This window comes from Sorex araneus, chromosome 1 (assembly GCF_027595985.1).
Source record: "Sorex araneus isolate mSorAra2 chromosome 1, mSorAra2.pri, whole genome shotgun sequence".
Taxonomy (NCBI): Eukaryota; Metazoa; Chordata; class Mammalia; order Eulipotyphla; family Soricidae; genus Sorex; species Sorex araneus.
The window spans coordinates 233,975,906-234,003,282 of record NC_073302.1 but is presented as its reverse complement, the minus strand read 5'-3'; the positions used below and the strand labels follow the sequence as shown (position 1 = coordinate 234,003,282).

General features: G+C 35.4%; 1 protein-coding gene across 4 annotated transcripts in view; it reads left to right on the top strand.

Moving 5' to 3' along the window:
• NBEA (neurobeachin) overlaps positions 1–27,377 on the top strand; it is a 625,086-nt gene that overhangs the window by 91,821 nt on the left and 505,888 nt on the right. For all 4 annotated transcript variants that reach the window (XM_055142057.1, XM_055142054.1, XM_055142047.1 and 1 more), the window contains exons 4-8: positions 310–405; positions 2,952–3,073; positions 5,224–5,350; positions 10,986–11,105; positions 13,698–13,844. In XM_055142057.1, the coding sequence (XP_054998032.1) occupies positions 310–405; positions 2,952–3,073; positions 5,224–5,350; positions 10,986–11,105; positions 13,698–13,844 (612 nt within the window). The remainder of the gene's footprint in view (positions 1–309; positions 406–2,951; positions 3,074–5,223; positions 5,351–10,985; positions 11,106–13,697; positions 13,845–27,377) is intronic.

Sequence of the window (27,377 nt, the reverse complement as noted above, 5' to 3'; positions counted from 1 at the left end):
AGCGTAACATTAACTGTCTTCCTGTGTCTATACAGAAAGGACATTGCTTTAAGGTAAACTAAGTTCCCTGCGGCAAGGCTAAAAGAACAAATCCCATGTTATCCTACAAGCATCAATACTTTATGTTTAACAGTTTAGAGAATTGTAACTTTGAATTTGTAATAGAACTTATTCCCTCAATAAATTTATTAAATGATTTAAAATTTATTTTTTCTAGTTAGAAAAAAGGGTCTAGTGGCTAATGTGATATATTAGGTACTAGTGATAAATTGGTACAGTGATACTTCCTTTATTTTCTTGTTTCCTCAGCCAAGACATGCAGTAAAATTATTATCAGTTCTTAATCAGATGCCACAAAGACACGGTCCTGATACTTTTTTCAATTTCCCTGGTTGTAGTGCTGCGGTAAGTTTTAAATGCTCTGTATATTTGACGTTTGTTAAGGTATGTTTTACATATAATTAAATCCACCAATATTAAAAGTATAGTCTGATGTGTTTTGAATCACTTTACAGCTACAACAGTCATTCCCTGAAACAGTTCTACTCTGCTAAATGCTTTTGTGCTTTTGAAGTCTGTCCCCTCTCTCTAGCCCCTGCCCCTTGGTTCCTGTCATTTTGCCTTTTCTAGCGTTGTATAGTAGCACCATGTAGTATGTAGTCTTTTCTATCAGTTATTTTCACTCAGTCTTGATACTTTTGAGCTTATGCATGTTTATACCTTGTCAGTAGTTCATTCAAAGTAGCAATATTATATTCCATAGTTTTGCCAAAACCCGTTAGTTGATTGATATTAGAGTGTTAAGTCTTTGGTTTAATAATATACTGATGTGAACATCAAAACTTAGATCTTCTGTACGTGTGTGTACATACATATGTGTGTATACACACACACAGAGTGGGTTTAGAAAAAAATTGATGGGGGAGGTTGTTTTGACCATACCTAGCAGTGCTCAGGTCTAATTTCTAGTGATGTCTAGGGGACCATATGTGGTGTTGGGCATATGAACTAGGATCAGTGGGCTGCAAGGCTAGCATGCCTTCATTCCTGTGCTTTCTCCAGCCCAGACACACATATATATCTATATATCTATATCTATCTATATATACACATACAAAGGCAAATGTATTCTATAGTGAAAAATTTTGCGTTTGCATCAGCAACATATGAAAATTGCCTCTGTTCTCTGTTTTAGTGGGGAGGGGACCCACCCCAGCAGAGTTCAGCCTGTTGGGTGATCCACACTGGTGATAGACTGGCCCAATTTGGTTAGGCTGGCCAAATGGGTCAGTGCCCAGACAAGGAAAGGTTAGGTTCTATTCCTGCCTTTTTTAATTTGAACATTTAAAATTTTGTGTATTCTTCATGATTGATGGTATTGGGTATTTTGTATGTATGTTTATTGACGGCTTTTAATCTTATTTTTCTGTTTGCTTTTTATTTGGGGTACAAATTGATCTTCAGAGATGTATTTGTCAAAATTTTTCTCCCAACCTGTGTCCTGCCTCTTTATTTTCTTAGCACTGCTCTTTGAAGCATAAAAGATTGTAAATTTGGTGAAGTAAATTTAGTGATTTTTCATTATGGTGTTTTAAATCTAGTAATAGTTCTATTATTATGTTTTTTCACTTGATGATTTTTTTTGTGTAAATTTTGAGAACATGTGAGGAAGATGTGAGGAAGATTGGAAATTAGGTATTTTTTTGCATGGGAACTCCAATTGTTTAATAATTATTTGTTGACGAGGAAACCCTTTGCCCATTGACTGCCTTACAAACTTTCTTGAAAATATGTTTGGGTCCATATTGTTCTTTTATTTTATAAGTCTTTACTTATCTCAGTATCTTTTTCCACATTATCCCAGTTCTTTTTTTGTTCCTTTGCTAGAATATGGAAAGGTAGTTGAGTTTTAAAATACATTTGCCCTCATATATCCTGTATCCTTGCCAGTCTTGCTGTTCCTAGCGGTTTTCTTTTCTTCCCTTTTTTCTTTTTTTAAAAACAAAGCCGAGTTACTAGGATTATTTGTAGAAGTTTTTATTATTTATTTATTTATTTATTTTTTATATTCTGTGAACAAAGCTATTCTTACTTCACACACTCTGTATGTCTTTTTTATTATTAGCTTTTTGTAGTAGCTAGGACTTCCAGTGCATTATGAAATAGCAGAAAACCTGACTTAGTCTTAAGGAAGCATTGAGTATTGTACCATCAAATATGTTATTAGCATTAGTTTTAAAACACACTTCGTGTCGAGGACTTGTGTTTTGATTTCAGTTTATTATGGTTTATGTCATTAATATGATGATAGAAATATTAATATGTTTATTATAGTTTTAAAATGTCAGATTTCTTTTTCTTCTGTCTGTTTCTCTTTCTCTCTCTCTCTCTCTTTCTCTCTCTCTCTGGGTCATTTCCAACTGTGCTCAGGGCCTGCCCCTGTGGGCTTGGGACCATATGGAGTGCTAGGGATCAAACCTGGGTCATCCACTTGGAAGGCAAGCACCCTACCTACTGCACTATCTCTTTGACCCCTCATTCCTTATTTTATTGAAATGGTGGGTTATTCGTGAATGTATTATTTTAGCATAATACAGGGGCCAGAGCGATAGCACAGCAGGTAGGGCGTTTGCCTTGCACGCGGCCGACCCGGGTTCGATCCCCGGCATCCCATATGGTCCCCAGAGCACCGCCAGAAGTAATACCTGAGTGCAAAGCCAGGAGTAACCCCTGAGCATCGCTGGGTGTGACCCAAAAAGCAAAAAAAAAAAACAAAAAAAAAACCAAAAAAAAACCATAGTACATGTAGATTCTTTGAGATGGTTTAAATTCTTTAATATTTTTCCTAAGTACTTTGACTTTTTTTATTTATAAAAGCCTATGCTTGTCTTATCTACCATCACATCTTCTCAAAGTATTATTTTTTGTATCTTCTTTTCAATGTCTTGCAGGCAATTGCATTGCCTCCTATTGCAAAGTGGCCTTATCAGAATGGCTTTACCCTAAACACTTGGTTTCGTATGGATCCATTAAATAACATAAATGTTGATAAGGATAAACCTTATCTTTATTGGTAAGTAAGCAATAAGTTTTAATTTATAAATTAATATCTAATTAATATTAATTAATATTTGATAAATTTTAGTTTTAGGACTTTAAAAATATTTCAGTATATTTAAAAATATACAGGTCAAGATGATAGGGATATAAATAAATTAAAAATACCCATGTAAAATTTAGAAATAGATTGGTTATATTTTGCTATTGATTGTAGGCAACTTGCTTTTCTGTTTTAAAAATAATTTTTTTCAGTTACAATTCAGAAATCAAGAATTATAGAACTTCTCTTTTTGTATACTTCAATAAGAATTATTTGGGGTTTTTCCAAATAGATTTATCAAAACTCCTAGATCTTTTTCTTTGCCTTTTTACTTTACTCTGCGCATAATTATGATATACTTAAAAAATACTAAAAGTAATCATTAAGGAATTATAATCAGATAAAATGAATTACTTTGTGATTACTACTGGAATGGGTTAATGAACTTAATAGTGGGTTGACATGTAAGGACTGACATGTAAATTATAACATGAAACTTTCATTGGCTGACCTTTGTATAGACAGTTGACCTCTGGTGAACATGGCTTTGAGTGTACAAGTCTGCTTATGTAGATTTTCTTTTAAACAAGTGGCATACTTATGAAAATAAAAGAATAAAATAAGAGCTATAAATGCATTTTCTTATTTTTAAAGGAACATTTTCCATCCTTTAGCTTTATTGTAGCAATACAGTTTATATTACTTATAATATACAGGATATGGGGGGTTGTTGTTATTTTTGCTTTTGGTCCACACCTGGCACTGCTATGGGACAGACTTCTTTTACAGTACTTGCAAGAACATCTGGTGCTAAGGATTGAGTCCTTTTTCCCTTCTGCATGCAAAGTGTGCCCTTCACCCCTTTGAGCTATCTCTCTGGCTTCAAAATGTTTTGACCAACCATATGATCAGTAAAGTTTGTAGTTAATAGAAGCTACAAGTAGTTAGGATTGTTATAAGTAGTTTACCAAAACTGTGCTTTGGTGTCTCCAGTTATAGAATATTGATAATTGTACCTATTATGTATAAGATATTGAGTGAGAAAATAATATTTAATGTATTTTTGTTATAGTGACTGGTTCAGAAATTTGACTAAAGAAAAAATACTTTTAGTACTAATAGTAGCCATTAAATATTAGCAAGTACTAAAATTTAAAAAAATGACTACTACTAACTGGGCAATTACCTTCTATGTAGGTAATAATGAGAGAGGTTTTTATTTTTTTTAGATTTTGAGGTTATACCTGGCAGTATTCAGGGCTAACTCCTGGCTCTGCATTCAGCAATTAGTCTTGGTGATGCTCAGGGATGCCAGGAATTGTATCTAGGTCAACTGCATGGAAACCAAGTACCCTACCGTTGTGGTACCTGCTCTGGCCTGCGAGAGAATTGTAAACAAATAAACCTCTAACCGTTAAATGGGTTGTTCTTCAGTATTGCAATTTGGGAGATAATACATTTATTTTAATAATGTCTTATTTTTTCAATGTATTTTAAAATGTGATTGAATATAAAACTAGGAATAGAAAAAAAACTGTATTTCATAGTCATGTCTTTTTCCTTTTGATTAAAATGTTCTGATTACATAACTATTATTTATCAAGCTTGACTGTTTTTAAATTTTATTTTTTAAGGTAAATAGAATTAGAAAACTTTTTGAAAACATAAGCCATATGAATGATTTGGCTAAGGTTTTTGTCTTTTCTAAATCCACATAATCCTTAATGGTCGATGAAATCAACTTGACTGTTGTATTTTTATATATTTTTGAAACTGTAAAGTGTTTCATAGTTTTCTATTTTCTGAATTTCTAATTTCCAATTTCAATTCTTTATCTTTTAGTTTACCTAAACTTGCTATTTTAATCTTTATTTGGTTAAAGATTAAAAAGAGAAATCCTTTTTCTCTGCAAGGAAGTAAATATAGCTACACATATAAATATGTATGAAAAGAAAGTTCTGTGTATTAAGAAAATTTTATATATGTATATGTACATATATATGCTCTTATGTATGTGTATTCTATACCTATGTATAAATTTGTTCTAAAATATATGCTAATAAGCTTTATATATGTAGTTCTTGTTATTGGTTATGTTATATTAGTCTTGGTTTTCTTTCCAGTTTTCGTACTAGTAAAGGAGTTGGTTATTCTGCTCATTTTGTTGGCAACTGTCTCATAGTCACATCACTGAAGTCCAAAGGAAAAGGTTTTCAGCACTGTGTGAAATATGATTTTCAACCACGAAAGGTATGTATAAGTATATAATTCTATAGAGAATTACCTAATTTTCCACTCCCACTGATTAAAAAAAACCACCTGTGTGACAGGTAATATTTTCTTTTGTTTTCTTATGATTTCTAATGCTTACCTTTTAATCCTATCTGCATTATTCACCAACTTCTTATGTCTAACTTTTCTATTCTTTAAGATGTGGGCTATAATTTCTCCCTTGCTGTGGTCTATTCTGTAGAATTTATACAGTAACTTTTATATTATTTTTATGTACCTATAGTTATTATAGTAACTTGTGGTATTGGAGGTATAAGAGTATCTCAGTTTTTATGCAGTTTATATTTTGGGCAAATTTTTGTTCAGTGTCATGATAGTGTTTTTATTGTTAGTATTTCTAGAATGTTCTCAGTCTCATCAGTGTACTAAGTACTGCAGTCTTGACAGTACTTTCTGGCTTTTCAACGTTAGAGTCAAAGAGCATTCGAATTTCCTGTCTCAAGTCTGATTTCCACTGGTGTTACTGAGTCCTCTGTTTGGACTAGGAGGGCTATCATCTTCATAAGAAGTCATGCCACTTGGCTTTGTTGTCATCTCTTCTTTGATTCTTTTCTTATCAATTTTAGCTCCTATACTTTTTTTTTTTTTTTTTTTTGCTTTTTGGGTCATAGCCAGTGATGCTCAGGGGTTACTCCTGGCTTTGCACTCAGGAATTACTCCTGGCAGTGGTTGGGGGAACCATATGGGATGCCGGGGATTGAACTCGGGCCTGCTGCGTGCAAGGCAAATGCCCTACCCACTGTGCTATCGCTCCGGCCCCCATTAGCTCCTATACTTTTTCTGTAATAAATTTGTCTCTCTTATTATAAGTATGCTATTTCCTTCACTTGGGGGCATACAGGAATGGGCTTTAATAACAGCATATGAAACTACATTTTTTATTTTGTCTGATGGGCACAGTAGTTGATACAGGTCAATATTATATAGTAGTCTTTGTATTATTTTGTTTTATTTTAATGTTTAACTTTATTTTCATGAAGTTGCTCACAATAATTGATTACATTCAACATTTCAACACCAGTTTCACCACCATTACACCTTCCCAACACCATCACTTCAGATTTTCCCACCACCACTCAAACCTTCCCTACAGCCAGATTCTCTCTTTTTTTAATGGTGACACCTTCTTATATGTTTATTCTAATCCTAAAATTCAGTACATATTATCTAAAGTTTATATATATCAAAATATGTACAGTTATGAGTTTGCTTTGTGGTTTATACAATTTATGCATGCCGTTTAAGTATTCAACTTTGATAATAATAAATATTTTAATAATTATATTAATTCAAAGCTTATAGGCAAATTTTTATATCAGTTTATGTTACTTGAATTGTACTTCTGAGGAATCATGTTTGAAGAAAATTAGTAGAAGTGTTATAATACTTTTATTACTTTTATTACTTTTCTCCCTTCTCTTCCCCGTTCTTCTCTTTCTTGTCTATTTCATCTTCTCCTTCCTTTTGCCTCCTTTTCTTCTACCTTCCTTGTTCTTTCTCTTTTCCTCTTTTCCTAATCTGATTTGGATTAAGTAGAACAATCAGGCTGTAGAATCAGTTACAGACTGGAGAAAAGTAATTTAAGCATGCATATATTTCTTGCACTGTTCACAAATAACTTTTTTTCCCAAGACAAATGCAAAACCTCCAGACTTGGTGGATAGCAAGTCTGGACTTGAGAGTGATTCCACTAATACTAATGGACCTGAATGTCATTTTCTATTTTATAAATATCTACTTCATCAATAATGGCAGCTTCAGGGCAAGGGATGTTGATCTACAATTAATATTTCAGCCTATGAAATATATCTTTACTTACTATCTACAAAAGTAGGAAAGGCCAGGTTAAAATATGTTTTTAATTTTAATTTTATTTAATTTTCTTTTGGTATACAAATGATGTGTAGGACTTATTCCTGGCTCTGTGACTAGGGAATATTCCTGATGGAGCTCTGGAGACAATGTATGGTGCTAGGGATACAATTAGGGCTCACTGTGTGCAAAGCCAGTGCCTTTAACCTCTGTACTATCTCTCATTGGTGGTGGAGAATGGGCACTGGTGGAGGGATATGTTGGCGAACATTGTATGAGGGAAAAACAAGCTCAAAAATGTGTGAATCTGTGTCTGTACCCTCATGGTGACTCACTAATTAAAGAATAAAATAAATTAAAAAAATAACTTGTTTTATAGATAAGCACTGTAGCACCGTTGTCCCATTGCTCATCAGTTTGCTTGAGCAGGCACCAGTAACGTCTCCATTGTGAGACTTGTTACTGTTTTTGGCATATCAAATACACCACAGGTAGTTTGCCATGCTATGCCGTGTGGGCGGGATACTCTCGGTAGCTTCCTGGGCTTTCCGAGAGGGGACAGAGGAATCAAACTTGGTTTGGCCACATGCAAGGCAAATGCCCTACCCACTGTCCTATCGCTCCATCCATTCTATAGATAATATATAATAAAATAAAGATAAATGTACAATTATATAATTAGATTTAATTCTAATATGTGTGTAAGATAAAAAATTCACTCATCATTGGATAGAGGTTTCTAAAAGAGTTATTTCCTATTTACAATACTTTACCTGAATCTTTATATCAACAAGATCAGACTTTTCAAAGTGGTTGAAACATAGGACAAAATAATATGAATACCCATAATCCAGGTATCCCTTCCAGGATCCAGGAGATAAGACGATCAGATTATGCATCTTTTCCAGGAATGATTCTACCCTCTTCCCATGGAATATTAATCCACAGGAATAATCATAGCAAATATGAGGAGTCTACATGTGTTTGAGGAAGTTTTTTTCTCTTCTTTGTCTTGTTTTTGATCTAGATTATTGTGTTTTGCCACAGAAAAATACTATTTTAAATTTTCAGATCCATTTAAAAATTTTTTGTGGGTCAAATAAAACATCTTTTATGCTTAAGGTATAATTGCTTTTATTAAAGAATACAAATTTAACAATCATTCAATAATGTATGGTTGGAAATAGCTTAAAAGTATTGATTCTAAGTAAATTTGTTAAAAAGGTTTTTTTTTTCCTTGATACAGATTCAGGTATCTTCATAGAAACTCCACTGTCTCTCTAGAAATTCTAATATATTAGATGTGGTGTTGTTTCCAAGTCACCAGACAATTTTGAATTTTAGTGGGACTTGAAATACAGAATTTTGAAATTGTAATTTTCATCTTGGAAATAGTAGGTTTTTGACAAATGCTGTAGGTAATTTTTCTCACCAGATTATTTAGGAAACCATGGTTTAAAAGTATGAGTAAGAAAAATCAGAAAAAAATTTTAGGTGCCCTGCAGACTTCTTTACAGTTTGGACTTTGTTTTTTCCGCTGAGCCACCCACTCAGCCAGAAGCCCAAGAAAAATGTTGCCCAACCTCTGTGCTGTCTGCACGGCTGCTTTAAGTTTGCTCTGCTGATGGTGTCTGTGTCTTACCTTCCACTGAACGGCTCCTAGTTGTTCTTTGAGCTTATTCTTGATTTAATTTTACTCTTTCAGTGAGTCCCTTTTTGTTAGTCTTCATTCTCCATTTGTGTCTTTAACCTTTATCCTCTTACTCATTACTTTTTTAGCTTCATTCTGTGTTCAGTTATTCTCTATTGTCTATAATTGTTTTCTTACTTGTTTCTATAATGCCCCCCTCTTACATATTATTGTGGTATTTCTCTAATTATGTTCATAATCCTGGCCAGGGAGGTTGCTTGCTATCAAGTGGATTCTCAGGAACATCTGTTGCGTGAATGAATTACTTTGAGAGTAAATTAATTTTGTTTCTTAGCCAAGAAAGAGAGAGGGGTAGACAAAGGACATAGAAAAAGAAAAAAAAAATCAGATTTTTTTCTATTTTCTTTGAGGAGATAGAAAAAAATGAAAGCTAATAAAATCTTAAAAATGTGACATGTATTACATTGAAATCCATAATTTTTTGAATTATGTGTAATATCCACTCATTTCACAAAGTATGACATTTTTACTCTTTGTTAATAGAAAAGTAATGTGGTGGGTTATAATTCCAATAACTTGTCTTTATGAATTTCACGGTTATTCTGCCTGATAAACAAAGTGATCTAATATAGAGTAAGAATGACTCAATATTCATTTATTGAATGGGAATTTTTCTATATTAGTTGTCTCAGTATTGTAATAAGACCTTATGATAGTAATATCGATATAGTTTAATTCTTGTATATGTTAATTTTTATAATAATTTTGTTTGATTCGAAGCTTAGTTTTTATGCTTTTTTCTAAACAGCATTGTAATATTTAGAAAGAAGCTTTTGAATGACAAACTAAAGTTCTTGTTTCGATTTTATCATTTTTTTACATCAAGGTTAACGTGTGTGCTAATTTTTGATCCAGTGAAAGGCTGAACCAAATTTAAGGATACTCACCAGTAAACATTTTTAAAAAGATGGATCTTAGGGTTTTACCTGACCTCTCTCCCCACCCCCACCCCAGTTCTGGGGATTAAGTGCAGAGCTTCACACATGCATGACAAGTACTGTACACTGAGCTAAATTCCCAGCACCACCCATGGACCTTTTCTTTAGTAATTGAGAAGCTATTGTTTTGTAGCTTATTTTCACCTGTGAGTTGTTTACTGCCCTGTTCTTATTTTCAAATCAGAATGAGTGAAATTGAATTTTATTCAGGAGATTTCATCTACTTAAAAAACTAATATTTTAATAGTTGAGAATTGCAATTATAGTTGTATATTTCTCAAAATATGTATGAAATGATTGAATAGAAGAGCGTTTTCAAGTAGTCTGGGGACAGTTTATGTTTTATACTTTCATGTTTTGAGGGAGAAATTATTTTTTCCCCTTGAACTGAATTCATACTGTTAAAAATATCTATAAATGGGGCTGGAGCAATAGCACAGCGGGTAGGGTGTTTGCCTTGCACGCGGCCGACCCGGGTTCGATTCCCAGCATCCCATATGGTCTCCTGAGCACCTCCAGGGGTAATTCCTGAGTGCAGAGCCAGGAGTAACCCCTGTGCATCGCCAGGTGTGACCCAAGAAGCAAAAAAACAAACAAAAAAAATCTATAAATAATTTACCCTTTTTTCTTTTTTTCTTTTTGATTTATGGGCCACACCCACTAGTGTTCAGCAGTCACTCACTCTGGGCAGAATTGGGTGTCCATGTTGGCCACCGGGGATCGATCCCCATTCACTTGAACTTACAAGTCAAGCACCTTACCTGCTATGTTATCTCTCTGGTTCTCTCTCCCTCCCTCTCTCTCTCTTTCTCTCTCAATAAAAATTTCTTCTATAATCTCTACTTTACAGTATTTTGAACAGACTGACTACACAAATAGCTGAGGATTAAACTGTGGTCCACATATGCAGGCAAGCACCTAATGCCTGTTCTATTTCTCTACCCCAAATTTCTTCTTCTTAGTTGCTGTTCTTCAAATGAGGGTGAACATGAGGGTGAACGTTAGAACCTGTAGTGGATATTATTATTTCCTTCAAGCATCTCTCATAGTGTGGTATAAGTATTATGAAGCTTTATAGGCATTCATGACTAAATATTACATGTTGATATATTTATTTTTTTTTAAATCCAAGTGGTATATGATCAGCATCGTTCACATTTACAATCGATGGAGGAACAGTGAAATCCGGTGTTATGTTAATGGACAGCTGGTATCCTATGGTGATATGGCTTGGCATGTTAATACAAATGATGTAAGTTTGTTTTTTTTTAAACCTATGTTTCAATGTGTTGGATGATACAGTCTCTCAGTTTAAACATTAATTGAATAATAAAATAGTTTGAGAGAAATATTTTTACTTTAGATGTTTTTTCCCTAGTATGTGGATTTCTAAATTTTAACTTTATTATAACAAAATTGCTAAAGGACTTAATTGGTAGTCAAAGAATTAAAGAAAAATTACTTGGAAAGATTATTAAGTAGTGATTCAATCTATTAACTTCAGTATTCTTTTCTTTCTATAAACTTAAATTTTTTCTTTTTTTGGATGTGAAAGGGAAATCTTAATTTGAATAAGTATTAATAGTACTTAGACTAATCTGTGAATGAAAATTAGGTGTAGAATGAATATAGAAAACATATATGTTGGGTGGCTATAGAAGACAGTTCGAAGATCATCTTAGTGAGAAGGTTAAGGGATTATTTCATGTCAGTTTTTGTTGGAAATATTCCCATTTAGTGGAATGAATGAGTACAAGACTTTGGAGAATAATTAGAGAGTGTATTGAACATCAGAACAACCAGTTTGCCTGGAGTAGAGGAAGACAGGAAGGAACAGACTTTTAAAGAATAAAATTAGGCATCAGTGAGTCAATTCTATAGGGCCTTATGTGCAAACATCATAAAATCTAATCTTTACCATTTACCTGGCAACCAGATCTTCAGAAGATTCTTAGCAAAATTGTGCTGTGATACTAGCTTATATATATATTTTTTTTTAAAGGAAATTCCAGTCTTCAGTGTTGAAAATATTCTGAAGAAATAACAATAGAACCATTAATATAACAACTGTGTATATTTTGTGTATACAATAAAACAATATAACAAAATAACAATGGAACTAGGGAGATCAAATTAATTACTCACTGCAGTAATAACCAAGGAAGGATAATCTTAATTTTAACTAGCAATTTAGCAGTAATCTAGTTAATACAGTTGGATTCTGTTTAGAGGAAGAGTTAAATCATAAGAACTTTATTTCTTTAGTTTCCTTTTGTTCCTTTAGTTTCATTCTGTCCTAGAACTACAGAAAATCATCACCAATCTCAATGGTATACAGTTATTTCAGCACTAAATTTTACAGTGACTTTTCTCATTTTAACAGAATCCAGTTTTGGGGACCAGAGTGATAGTACAGTGGGAAGCTCAATCCCCAACATCCTATATGGTCCCCCGAGCACTGCCAGGAGTAGTTCCTGAGTGCAGAACCTGGAGTAATCTCTGAGCATCTCCAGGTGTGACCCAAGGAGCCAAAACAACCCCCCCGCCCCCAAAACCAAAAAATCCATTTCTCAGTTTTGTCTGTGTGTCTTTAGACTATTGTCTCCTAAGGGGGAGAAATTGGTTCTAGTTTTGTATTTGTTTTCCTAAGTAGCTTTATGGCAGAGTCAGGATCTGACCCTTGACCTTTATATTTGTTTTATCTGCAGCTAAGTATATTGGTTTTCACATTTTTACAATAAATTTTTGAAGACCCAAAATAAAAATAAAAATCATAAAAGAATATGAAACACAAACAGTATGTGGCTTATACAGATTGAAATATTCAGTATCTGTAACTTTATTGGGTAGTGTTTTTTTCTGCTCTAGAAACTCATAGTTGGTCTACAATCAACAATATGTATGAGAATAATTTTGCCATAAATTTTGTTGACTATACAGCTGAAATTCTACTTCACATTTATGTTCCACAGAGGGAAGAGTCTTTTTATTAAAGATTGCAAGCAACCCTAGTAGCTTCATTGACTCTTATTAACTCTGCAGTTATACTTGAAGGAAACCTTTAACTTACTAAAAAAATATTTTTTTTGCAATACTTTCCCAAGAAATGGAGAGGTTTGTACAATAATATATCTGCATTCATACATTATACGTGAATTTCAGTTTTCCATACTGGGAGTTTCTGATTTTGTATTCCTTTCACAAATGAATTATTATTTTATTGAATGACCACACAGATTCCATACATAAATAATGTCAAGGGGTAGGCCTTAAGAAAAACAGATGACAGGTGATCGCACTCATATGCAGTAGATAAAGAATTAGAGAGACGGAATGGACAATGTAAATGAAAATAAGTACTTGAGCTCTCATGGAGTTGGGGTGATCAAGGTGTGAGCAAGAAGTGAAGAAGAGAAAGGGCTAGAAAGGAGATAATATTAAAGTAATTAAAACTTCAAATATGTTTAATGAATTAAAAAGTTATTAGGCCCTGTATATTTATAATGAATATTGGAATAATCATTTTTTAGATTCAGATGAATTCAGATTCAGATAATCATAAACCATTAGTTTCAAGGTGAGTTTACTTTTTAAGTACATTGTTATAAACCTTTTTCTTTTTAATTATAAAGTTTAGGAAGTATTCTAGTTGTTACTGAGTACAAAGTTACTGTTTCTTTGCTTACCCACAAATGTGAAATATTTGACTGAATTTTATTTTTCTAAAAAATCTGACTTATTGCATAAAGCCTTGATGCAAGGTATTCGTGACAGTGAAGGTAGTAATCCTTAAATATTTGTCATTGCAAAATAATTTTATTTTATTTATGTGTCTTTAAAATAGAGCTATGACAAGTGCTTTCTTGGATCTTCAGAAACTGCGGATGCAAATAGAGTATTTTGTGGTCAACTTGGTGCCGTGTATGTATTCAGCGAAGCACTCAACCCTGCACAGATATTTGCAATTCATCAGTTAGGACCTGGATATAAGGTAGTAATAACTATCTCATTACAATTCTAAAGAAAGTTTTAGATGTCAAATGTGATATCAGTAGTCTTTCTTTCATGAGTTTCATAGTCATCTCAATTTTTTGTAATTCAGGTGTTTAGGATACACCTTAATTATCAAAAGGTTTCCTTTTGTTTCAAAGATGCCTATTCTCTGGTTTTCCTTCATGGATTATTTTTATTCTTTAGAATTTTTTTTTACTCTTGAAGATATTAGGTATTTTACTAACAGGATTATGAAATAATGGATTTTATAAACCATAATTCTTAATGTATTTAAAATACCAGCTATATAAATCATACTCTTAAAAGAGGAGATAATTACATTTCAAATTCGAGAACTTGGAATATTAACCATTTTAGTGGACAAGGGAGAGGCTCGAAGGTTAGAGGCATGCTTTGTGTGAGGAAGACCTGGGCTTGCTCCCTGGTGCTGGTACTGATGTGTAGTGATGCCTGAGCACCAAACCGACGACCAGTACTAGTGTGTCCTCCCTACTCCCATTACTGCCTTCCCACCAATAAAACACTAAAACAAAAAAGAATAAGGATTTGGAAGGAAAATGGTATAAAACATTTCTGATATCTTTGTTTTAGCTAAAACAAATATTTAAATATTTAAATATTGAATCATTGTTTTAGCTGTCAGTTTGTTTATTTTTTGTAATGGGTGATGAAATAGGTGCAAACATAAAATCCGAGTATTTAATAGAATCCATCATGTTCTTCCCTTAGCATTTGAAACAATGACATATTTAGGTGAGAAACAACATATACATAATTAGCACTTGTTGCCCAGTACACATAGCTAGGGAAATAAAATATCTAAAGATTATTATATAAATCATATTAAAATTGTTTCTTTGGAATTGTTATCTACCCAACCTCTTTGGAACTGAGAGAAAATTATACAGAGTAAGTCAGAATGCTTATAATTCAAAAGATATACATGGCTTGCATTGTATAGAAGTGCTGTGATTTTAAATTAGTGTTTAATGACTAGTATGAAAAATATGTTATGAAAAAGGAATTAGAAACATTAAAATTATTGCTCATTTTTGTTTTATTTTTATTAATATTTCTCTTTCTGTTTTCTACTTTGGCCATAAAAGTAATATTTGAATTTATTCTTACTAAAAGTAATCATAATGATAATGACAAATGATTGTAGTTCTGTGAGTTTTCTATCAAATTGGTAATACGTGATAACATTTTTTCATACGACTTTATTTGTTTATTACACTTAGAGATAAATGTGTGCTTGTTGATCAATTTTTTTTCTTTCAAGGAGTTATTTTGTAGAATTTGAATCTTAGTTCTTCCATGTACTGTTTTCATGAGAATATTTCCTGTATTTTATAGTTTTGGATTGATATGCAGTCTACTTTTTTTCCTAATTCTTTGCCTCATTCATACCATAATTGAAATGGAATATTTCAAGCACTTAATGGAAGAATAATATTAAATGGAATAAGAATCAGACAGATGAACTATAAATAATTATATAAGACCAAAAAAAAATCCCACAAATGCATAACAAATAAACTTATATGCTATGGTTAAGTTTTAGAATTGAGGCTTTCTGGCAACTAAAATGAAAATAAAAAGGCTATATCTGTAAGCAGCATATAATTTTCATACTCAGAAAGGATCAAACATTGTCCTGAACCACTGTGTACTTCTAGTATATTGTTATATATTTTCCGTGAACATTGTTTATAAAATAGTAAAAATAAATAGTAAGTTTGTTACCAAGTTGTACAATTACTACATATGAACTGAAACTACTCTTAGGATATAACAGAAGCAATAAAGTGCTTTCAAGAAATTAATACTTCTAAACAAAATACCTCCACATCTTTGATATTACATGCATAAATATTTATGTTTTCAAGTTTGGTCTATTAACAACACAGTCCCTTGTTACTGAAGGTTACCTATAAATTCATGGATCCATACTTCCATACTTTCTTTTTTCCCCTTGTTGGTGCTATGGGTTCAGTTACTAACATTATGAACATCTGCAAAAAACTTTGAATGTTTCTTAATTAATTAATTTAATTTTTGCATTTTTAGTCACACCCAGCAATGCACATGAGTTACTCCTGGCTCTGCATTCATGAATTACTTCTGGTGGTGCTCAGGGCACCCTATAGGATTCTGGGAAGTGAACCCAGGTTTGCTGCATGCAAGGCAAACGCCTTCCCTCCTCTACTATCACTCCAGTCCCTGCAAAAAACTTTAACACTAAAAATTTTTGTGGAAATTAAGAGATGAAGGAAAGGAAGAAAAAATCTAAGTGAAGATTATAGTGTATTAGGAACAAAGCTGAAGTAGTTTACGCAGTATGTTCCTAATTTTCTGATTGCATAAGAAGACAATTCATATTTTATGAGTGAGAGGATTGCAGTAGAATTTTAAAAATGTATGCGATATAATAATTAGTTGATATTCTATTTAAGTCACAAATTAAGCTTAAATTGCTTGTGTAGTAACATAGTCTTCGACCTTTTTTGTAATTATCTTGGTCACACAGCATTCACTTTGGTTCTCAATTTAATGTAGATAGCGTATCTGGGCACCTAAGTCCTACCAATGAATATCATAAAATTATACCATGAGACTATCCAAGTAATTTCAACTTGTGGGTCATGATACTGCTGCATAATTTTAGTTCTCTGTTTTTGATCAGCATAGCTTGTCAGTAAATATTCTGTAATTGGTAATTTTTTTTAAATGGTAAATAAGAGATGGCATTGCTGGTCAGTTAATTTAGAAGATATTTGCAAAATGTAAAATTACTACTCTGACTTCATCTAGCATAATAAAATTTACTGAGTTAAATTTATTGTAAAAGTGTGATAAGAGCTTGTGAAACAGATTTTAACACTTTTCATATCTTTTGATTATTATTAGACATTTCCTGTTTTTTTTTTGTAACCTTATGTTTCTGGTAGTTGGGCAATATTTAGCTTTTGTTCTGTTCTCTATTTAAAAAATGATAACATAATGATTTTTTTAATTTATCCTATAATGGTAAAAAAGGCCTAACTTATGAGAAAAATAGATAAACATTTCAAATTAAAATCACCTTGAAGGAATTATTAATATTGGAAAGTGAGCTTCTAAGAAACTGATCTTCTCTACAGTAACCACTTAAAAACTCTTGGAGATGATACAGAGAACATGTCTCTGAGGGTTGTGAACACTGCATAGAAATAGGTATTGAAAGTAAGACATTACAGAAAACAAATCATCAGATTATGTTGAATTCCTCACCCTCGCTGTTTTTTTTTTTTTTTTTTGTCTGATAAAGTTTCTGTCTCAAAAAAATAAGGGTAAAAGCATGGGAGAAGCCATTCTATATGAAGAATTATGGACTACCCTGGAAAAGACATTCTAGAAAATATGTTCCAGGAGGGTCTTTGAAGTCTGTCTTTAAAAGAATTTAGTCCTGGCCAGAGAGATAGATAGTATGGAAAAAGGCACTTACCTTGTATGTGGCTGGCCTGGTTTCAATGCTCAGTACCACATCTAGTCCACTGAGCCTACAAGGAATAAGCTCTGAGCACCTCTGGGTGTGCCCCAGATCCTACCCCACAAAGAATTTATTCCAGACCACACACTCTTAAGGCCCAGGGATTGCAAAGACTGCTGGGAACTTTTCTGTACCTGCCCAACTAACAGCCATTGGGACTGGTCCAGCTGTTGCTAGTTTCAATTCCCCCAATCCGAAGTATCCTGTTGAGGCCTGGGAACCTGTCCCTTCTTTCGCATGCCAGGGAGAAACAGAGCCCTACCCTGTGTACCTGCTTTGCTTTACTCACCTCATGTACACCAAGGCCAGCTGGGAAACTGTAGGGTCTTAATTTAGTACCAGCAAAGGGAGGAACTAGATCTCTACCTGTTTGACCCACTAAAATACCATAACATAGGAAAAAGAAAAACAAAGGCATACCAGTTGCTGGTTAGTGTAAAATAATGAACTTGATCAGTACTTAGATAATCAAATCTAAAGTTTCACTGTCAGCACAAACAAAATTCTAAAAGCAATGTGAAAAGAAAGAAATTCAGTTGCATTGCTAGACAAGGACAAAGTTCCAGAATGGTCAGTAATTATATTTGTATGGAATCCTAAAACACTTTGAATAGTTAAAGCCATACTAAGAAATAAGAAACTGGCTGATATTTCATTACCTAATTTGAAACAAAACTGTAAAGCTACAGTGATCAAAACAACATGAAACTGTAATAGGGACGGTTTCTCTGATCACTGGTTTAGAGTCAAGTACCCAAAGACACAGTATCCAGATCTGTGGTCGACTAATTTTCAACAAAGGAGCTAGATACATGAAATAGAATAAAGATAGCGTCTTTATCAAACAAGTAAAATGGATAACCACATGTAAAAACTGAAGCTGGATCAGTATCGCCTTACAAAAAAAGTCAATTCAAATTATATCAAGGACCTTGAGATTAGACCAGAATCCATACTACCTGTTGTGAGAAATATTGGTAGAGTAGTCCAGTATTTCGACCTTAAAGATTTTTCAGTGATTCCATTGGCAAAAACAACAGAAACAAATAAAATGGGAATGCATCAAATTAAAAAGTTTCTGCAAGGCCAAAGAAACACAGCTTAAAACTAAAAGACTTAAAGGGAGAGAATGTTTATATCTAACACATTACATGATGGGTTTATCATCATCATCATCACCATCATCATCATCATCATCATCATCATTCGTTGATCGTCGAATTTCTCAAGTGGTCTCAGTAACGTCTCCATTCGTCCTAGCCCTGAGATTTTAGAAATCTCCCTTTACTCGTCCTTTCCAATGGTGCCGCATTGAAGGCTCTTTCAGGATCAGGGGAATGAGACCCATCATTGTTACTGATTTTATTCCCAGAGGGAGAACTAGGCTATAAGATGTTGCTTCTGGGAGCTTGATTTTATAGTCTCTGGATGTTGTCCATTGGTGGGATTACACGGTGCCGGGGCAGTACCAGGGTGTGACCACCTAGCTACTGGAAAATGGGGGATCTGGGCGGAAGAGGCACAGTCCCAATCCAAGCAGGCTTGGAGGTCTCAGCGCCAGGTCCCCCACACCTGGGTTCCTTTGCCAGTTGTTTCCTTCATGCGTGAGGCTCATCTGAACGTGTGGAGAGGGGCCTTGAGCATGGCTGTGGCTGGGCACCGGAGGTCTTCAGCTGTAGGGGCTCTGCTCGGGACGGGGAGGGAAACTGAAGCCCATCCCCTCCGAGAGGCCCTGGTGAAGACAGCCAGGTTTGGGGGCAAGAAACCCTGTGTCGCTCTCTTCTGGGAGCTTGGTTTTATAGTCTCTGGATGTTGTCCATTGGTGGGATTACATGGTGCTGGGGTTTATATCTAAAATATATACAGCAGTCAAAAAAACCAACAAGAAAATCCACAAACTTTGAAAATGGGAAGAGGAAAAGAGCAGACACGTTTCTGAAAAAGACAAATGGGTGATAGATATATAAGCAAATGTTCATAATCATTTATTATTGAGAAAATACAAATCAAGATGACATGAGATATCATCTCACATCAGTGAAAATAGCACATTTCAATAAAACTGGGAATAATCTGTGTTGTTGGAGATGTGATGAAAAATACACTGATTTACTCTTGCTGGGATTGTTGCCTGATTCAACCTCTATGGAAAACAGCATGGAGATTTCTCAGAAAAAGTAAAAATGGAGCTTCCATATGACCCAGCAATCTCAGCTTCTAGCATCTACAAGCAGAACACAAAATATTCATTCAGTCCTTCTGAATAAAATATGTGCAAAAAATAATCATGATAATGATAATGCGAAAAATAATAATGATATGTGCAAACCATTATTCATTCCAGTACTTAGGATATGAAATGAACTCAGGCCTTCAGCAACAGATGACTTAGCTAACATTTTGTTTGTCTTTGGTCTCTGACCATCTCTAGAGTGCTCAAGGCTAATCAGACTCTGTTGTCATGCTTCACCAGAAGCTAGACAAGTAATAAAAGATGCACCAAACAGAGTAATAGGAGAAAAAGTTTGGAGAAATGTATTAACATTATATACATGTTCTGTGTATATGGGAAAAGACTCCGAAGAGCTGAGTAATTGATCTGTTTAACTCCAGGAGCTGTCTTTAATTGATTTAGGTAGAGCAGGCAGGTCAGTTAGGGATGCTAGGAAGGGCAGCATTGTTAAAGCAGGGGTAAATGGACACTCAGGGTTTGTTTTTTTCCATTGGAAAGAGATAAGGCAGTAATTTTTTTAGGGAAATGCCCTCATGTAAGAGATGTACATGTCATGATGTTTCCAAGGCAGCTTCTTCTCTGACCTTCAGGTCGTTGTTATAAAATTGACCTTTTGCTAAAACTGTATTTTTGGGTGGCAGATATTTGCCTCCTGATTTGCTGCAGACATATTTCAAACCAAATATAACCTGTATTCAACAAAGACTCAACACAAAGTTAAAAATAATGCACACTGTAGGAAGACAAGGTTCTTGGAAGTGATCTCATTCTTTTCAACAAGTACCCATTTCTCTCTTTTACGGAGAGAAGTTAGGTAGGTGTAAGTTATGAGAGGGGGAGAACAAACAAGTGACACAGAATGTAAAGATACTATGTATTGTGCTGCCTGGGAATGAGTGTTAACTGGAAAAATCAAGCAATATAAAAGGGAAAATGGCAGAATTCAATTTTAAGAAAAATGATCAAAGAATTTCTCAATAAAGTCCTCAGTGAATGAAATTGGTGATGGGCAGGTGGATCTTTGGTAGAACTGTCAAAGCAAATGGGAGACTAGATATATTTTAGCAGGCCCTTAATTGGTAGATTAACTGCTCGGGGTTAAAAAAATGAAAATCTGCACCAGTTGTCACTTGGGTTTGCTCCCTAGCAGCATGGCCTACTGGCTTGTGTTGTCTCCCCCCCTCCTTCTCCCTCTTTCTTTCTCTCCCTCTCTCCCTCTCTCTCTCTCTCTCTCCCCCCCCCCCATCTCGTTATCAATTGTGACTCTTTAATTGTTACTAGTATAAGGGACTAAAGACCTGGCACTTCAAAATATCTGTTGTGGAAGGTTCATTTACTGTAGGGTCTCTGAAGATTGCTTGAAGTTGCCTTTGAACATGACATTTTCATATATAAAAAAGGAAGAGATCACCTTCACTTTATTTGGAAGGTCTGCTCTCCTATTTTTTTTTTTTTTAAGTGGGGAAGGTAGAACTTTAGTATTCCTACTCTGTCTTCCTGGCACCTTTCCTTTTTCTTCTCCAATATCCATTTTTAAAAGCTGGGTTTAATTAAAAGTGGTGTAATGCTATGTTGGGTGAGTTACTCAGTTCTTATGGATCTCAATTATATGAAGGGAATTTGTATGTTATTAATAAATTTATTTTTAACTTTTTCTTATATGAATCTGTCATGTGTTTGATTATTTATCTTAGTTTCTGAAGAGCCTAGAGAGGGATGCAGTGATTTCCTTTGCATCCTGGTACTAGGATAGATGGGATGTGGTCTTGAGTGTGAGGGAAAACTCTTTAGAGAATTATGAATGGTTTGGCCTGATACAATTTAAAAAGACTGATACAATCTAAAAAGTGTCATTCAGTCTCTGTCTGCGGTGTGGAATACAATGAAAAACTGGAGATATATTGGTTATTTCCTACCTAGTAGTATAGCCAGTGTTTTTCCTACCTGTTCATGATAGTTCAAATAAAATGCTAGTGGAAAGTAATGAGACTTCTTTGGACATTTGATAAAATAAACCTAAATTAAAATCTAGAATGAATAGGCTTTTCCATTACCATGAATGTGGGGCTAGAGGACTAAGAGGGGGTTCAGAGATAACCTTTGTTTTTGTCTTAAACCATCATATTGATTGACATAATATTCTAAGACATGGAAGACTTGTAAGGAATACTTTTATGTTTGTGGGTTTTGTTGTTATTTGTTTGTTTGGGTAGCACTGTAGCACTTTCGTCCTGTTCATCGATTTGCTTGAGTGGGCACCAGTAACGTCTCCATTGTGAGACTTGTTACTGTTTTTGGCTTATCGAATACGCCATGGGTAGCTTCCCAGGCTCTGCTGTGCAGGCGGGATACTCTCTGTAGCTTGCCAGGCTCTCCGAGAGGGAGGGAGGAATTGAACCTGGGTCAGCCACATGCAAGGCAAATGCCTTACCTGCTGTGATATCTGTTCAGTTTGTTTGGATAGGTAAGAGTAATGTGGAAGATTAAGTTTAGTCTTGGGAGCCAGAGAGATAATACAGCGGGTCGGACACTTGCTTTGCATGTACATGTTCTGGGTTCAATCCCCGACACCTCATATTATGGGTTCCCAAGCACTGCCAGGAGTAATTCCTAAGTGCCAAGCCAGGAGTAATACCTGAGCACTGCTGAGTGTCGCCCCAAAATTAATAACAAAAACCAATAAAAAGAGTTTAGATTGAGATGAATATTAGTCATTTAAATTAGTAAATTAGTAAGTGTGGCAGTTAGGGGGAAGAGTCTAGCTTGTTATAGAATTCAGTGTTAGCAGGATATAGAAAGAATTTAAAGCCAAAAAACTAATTGAAGTACCATTGAAGGAAGTTTAGTGCAATAGATGACTGAATAATGGGCCTTAGAGTTGAAGACTGAGATTGACTAGACTGAGGAAAACTGCAAAATAAAATAAGAAGAGAACAAGGGAGTAAAGAGCAAAAGACGGAGACTTGTGTCCAGAAGCATTGCTTCTCAACCTGTTTCCAGCCTCGGTACCATCTTTCCTCGTGTTTTCCCTGTGGTCACCCTGTCATACTAATTGCCGCCTGTCACACCCTGTCTTATGTCGTGGTCCTCCATTTGTGCACTTTTCACCCGTTGTAGTCTTGGACTGTGTTTGGGGTTACTGGGGGAATATGTCCTAGATAGTTTCTGTTTGAGAAACATCTCTCTAAATATTTAAAGGAGAAGTCAAATACTGCTGATAGACTGAGTAAATTAAGGATCAAGATAAGGCTTTTGAATTTATTAGCAGCATATAAGTCATGGGTGATCCTGATTATGACTCATAATTTGTTAAGGAGGGGGGCTTTTCATGTAATGGCTTTTGTTGAATAAACATGTTAGTGGCCTTTCTGTTTCAAAGAGAAACATTATAAATGTTTTGTGACTGTTTTGCTTTGCTTGTACTGGTATAGTTTATTTCATAATGGACATTATCTCTTTCATTGTTAACATTCCTTTACTATTTTCATTATATTTTCCTTTTTATAACTATTAGTAGCTGTTTTTTTCCTGATCTCATTTAATTTTATTTTATTATACATTTATGTATAATATATTTGTAAATAAAGACTTTATGTAAATTAAAACCTATGCATCTGTACTTATTTGCCTGTTAATTTGTTAGTATTATTTTTTTTTCTGAAAAGTCATGAGACTTTCAAAATTTTTAAATTACGAAGCGGGCTTTGGGGCCACACTCAGTAGTGCATGGGGCTTACTCCTGCTCTGTGCTTAGAGATTAGTCCTGGTGGTGCTCAGGGATCACTCCCTGGGAGAGCTTGCTGCACTATATGTGGTGCTTTAGATTGAACATAAGTCTGCCGTGTGCATGGCACCACCTTATATGTTGTAATGTTGCTCCTGGCACACGAGACATTCTATTTTTGGATATCATATTTGAAAAAAAATTCGATTTTAGCCAGTGTCTTTTGGAAAACATTGGCATATTTTTAAAGTTGCACTTTTCCATTTAGTTGCAGTTCTTTTTTAATTGCTTGCAAAGTAAGTTTTTAATTGAAAAAAGGAGACTGGTTTTTATTAACTTGTATCACTTGTATCACTTGTCTTCCTGTTGATCTTCGATTTGCTCGAGCGAGGGCCAGTAATGTCTCCATTTGTCCCTGTCACGTGCTAGAGTACTCCAATGATATCTGCTCGCTCCTGGAATAGAAAGAGCCTCAGATTGTTCATTGAGGGTTTTTTTTTTTTTCTTAATTGAATCACCATGTGGAAAGTTACAAAGCTTTTAGGTTTAAGTCTCAGTTACACAGAGCTCAAATACCCATCCCTTCACAAGTGCACATATTCCACCACCAGGAGTCACAGTAAACCTCCCTCCCTACCTCCCGAGCCCCCCACCCTGCCTGTGTAGCTGATAAATTTCACTTTACTTTCACTTTACTTTGATTACATTCAATATTTAAACAAAAAACTCACTATTATTGTTTGGAGTTTCTCCTCCCAAAGTCGGACCTGCTGAAAAGGAAGCATTTGATAATTTGTTTTCTCTTGCTGAGAATGAAAAGATCTGAGGTCGAGTGGCCACAATAGTGGCCGTGCGGTTTTGGATTTCTGTATTTTAATATTTTAGTAACTAAATCCAGAGAAATTTCTGCCAGAAATTGCATCATTGCAAGCTTGTACCTCTCTGCTACTTTATATTTCACATATGTGTGCAGTCTTTCTATGTCTGTCTCTTTCTTTCTGACTCATTTCACTCAACATGATGCTTTCCATGATAATCCACTTATCTGCAAATTTCATGACTTCATGTTTTCTGACAGCTGCGTAGTATTCCATTGTGTAGATGTACCAAGGCTTCTTTAACCAGTCATCTGTTTTGGGGCACTCTGTTTTTTTCCCAGATTGTGGCTATTGTAAACAGTGCTGCAATGAACATAGAAATACAGATGTCATTTCTGCTATACCTTTTTGCTTCTTTGGGATATATTCCCATGAGTGGTATTGCTGGGTCAAATGGAAGCTCAATTTTTAATTTTTTTAGAGTTGTCCATATTGTTTTCTGAAAGGGCTAAACCAGTTGGCATTCCCACCAGCAGTGAAGGAGAGCAACCTTTCTCCCCATATCCGCGCCAACACCGGTTGCTTTTGTTTTTTGAGATGTGGGTTAGTCTCTGTGGTGTGAGATGATCCTGAAATAGCGATTAGGCAAGAAAAAGATATTAAGGGCATTCAGGTATGAAAGGAAGAAATCAAGCTCTCACTATTCGCAGATGATATGATACTATACCTAGAGAACCCTAAAACCTCTACCAAGAAACTCCTAGAAAAAATACACTCGTATAGTAAAGATGCAGGCTGTAAAATCAATACCCAAAAGTCCATGGCTTTCCTCTATCCAAATAATGAGAGAAAAGAAAGCGACGTGATAAAAGCAATTCTGTTCATAATTGTGCCTCAAAAAATCAAGTACCTCGGAATTGACTTAACTAAGGACGTAAAGGCCTTATATAATGAAAACTACAAAATGCTACTTCAGGAAATAAAAGAGGACACAAGGAAATGGAAAGAGAACCCCCGCTCATGGATTGGAAGGATTAATATTGTCAAAATGGCAATACTCCCCAAAGCATTGTACAAATTCAATGCTATCCCTATGAGAATACCCTTGACATTCTTCAAAGAAATGGAGCAAGCACTCCTGAAATTCATATGGAACAATAAGCCCCCATGAATAGCTAAAGCAATTCTTAGGAAAAAGAAAATGGGAGGAATCAACCTCCCCAACTTCAAACTCTACTACAAAGTGGTAATAATTAAAACAGCATGGTACTGGAACAAAGGCAGAGCTGCAGACCAATGGAAGAAGGTTGAATACTCGGACACCACTCCCCCCAAATCTATGATCATCTAATCTTTGATAAGGGAGCAAGACATGTGAAGTGAAGCAAGGAAAGCATGTTTAACAAATTGTGCTGGCAAAACTGGACAGCTACATGCAAAAAAATGGGCTTAGATCTACACCAATCACCATGTACAAAAGTCAGACCAAAATGGATTAAAGACCTCAACATCAGACCAGAATCCCTAAGGTACATTGAAGACAAGGCCGGCAAAACCCTCCATGACATTGAAGCCAACGGTATCTTCAAAGATGACACGCCACTGGCCAAGCAAGTGAAAAAAGAGATAAATTAATGGGACTATCTTAAACTAAGAAGCTTCTGCACCTCTAAAGAAACAGTGGCCAAAATACAAAGACAGTCTACAGAATGGGAAAGGATATTTACCCAGTACCCATTCAATAAAGGGTTGATATCAAAGATATACAAGGCGCTGGTTGAACTCCACAAGAATAAAACTGTCAACCCGATAAAAAAAATGGGGTGATGAAATGAACAGAAACTTTCCCAAAGAAGAAATCCGAATGGCTGAGAGGCACTTGAGCAAATGCTCTTCATCACTAATCATCAGGGAGATGTAGATCAAAACAACAATGAGATATCATTCAGGGTTTTGACGAAGACGTCTGGCCATCTTCGTCGGTGGGCGGCCCCGTGGTCTTTTGATGTCCCGTGGAATCCAGTAGGTAACAGCTCTAGTCCAGCGGTCCTCTCTAAATTGCATTGCATGTCTGGCCCATCTGATCTTTGATGTCTTGGCAAACGAGATAGTGTCCATGATTCTTGATCATCGATGGAAGTGGAACTCCGGATTCCTTTTCTCACTTGAGTGAGATGTGATACTCCTAGCATAGCTCTTTCGATTCCTCTTTGGGATACCAGAATAGTGTTCTCATCCTGTTTGCGTAGGGCCCAGGTCTCTGAGGTGTACATTAGTGCAGGAAGAAGGGTGGAATCGAAAAGATGTGCCCAGAGTCGGAGGTCCTTCGTCCTCTTAACCACTTCTTCGACACTCTTGAAGGCGTTCCACGCTGCTCTCTTCCTCCTGTGCAGTTCTGGTGCCATGTCGTTCCTCTTGTTGAGTTCCTGACCCAGGTACACAGAGCTGCTGCATTTGGAGATGTTCGTTCCATTGAGAGCAAATGGAACGTCAGGGACTCGTTTGTTCTTCATGAACATTGTCTTTTTGGGGTTCAGCTGCAGTCCGACCATTCCACACTCTTGGTCAAAGTTGGCCAGCATTTGTGCTGCTTGGCTAATGTTTGGCATTATGAGAACGATGTCATCAGCGAAGCGGAGGTGGGGAGGTGGTGTAATTGCCGACTGTCTATCTTTACTCCCATTCCTTCCCATTCCAGTCGTCGCATGACTTTCTCGAGGGTGGCACTGAAGAGTTTCGCTGAAATGGTATCGCCCTGGCGAACCCCTCTCTTTATGTCAATGATCACTTCCTTGTAGAATGGTGAGATCATGGTGATGAATCCGTAACAGAGCTCGAGGAGAATCTTGATGTATTGAGTTTGAAAGCCCTCTTTGGTTAGGGCTTTGATGACTGCTTCAGTCTCAACAGAATCAAAAGCTTTCTTTAAGTCAATGAACATTAGACAGAGCAACATCTTGAAGTCTCTTGAAACTTCAATGAGTTTGGACACTGTGTGGATATGGTCAGTCATGCTGAATCCTTTTCGGAACCGGGCTTGTTCGCATGGTTGTCCTTCATTTAGTGTTCTGCCTATTCTATTCAGGATGACATGAGTGAACAACTTGTAGACAACAGACAGGCAGATTGGGCGATAGTTGCTGATGTTGTGGATGTCTCCCTTCTTGTCCTGCTGGTTTTCCACTGGACGGAGCCTTGCATTT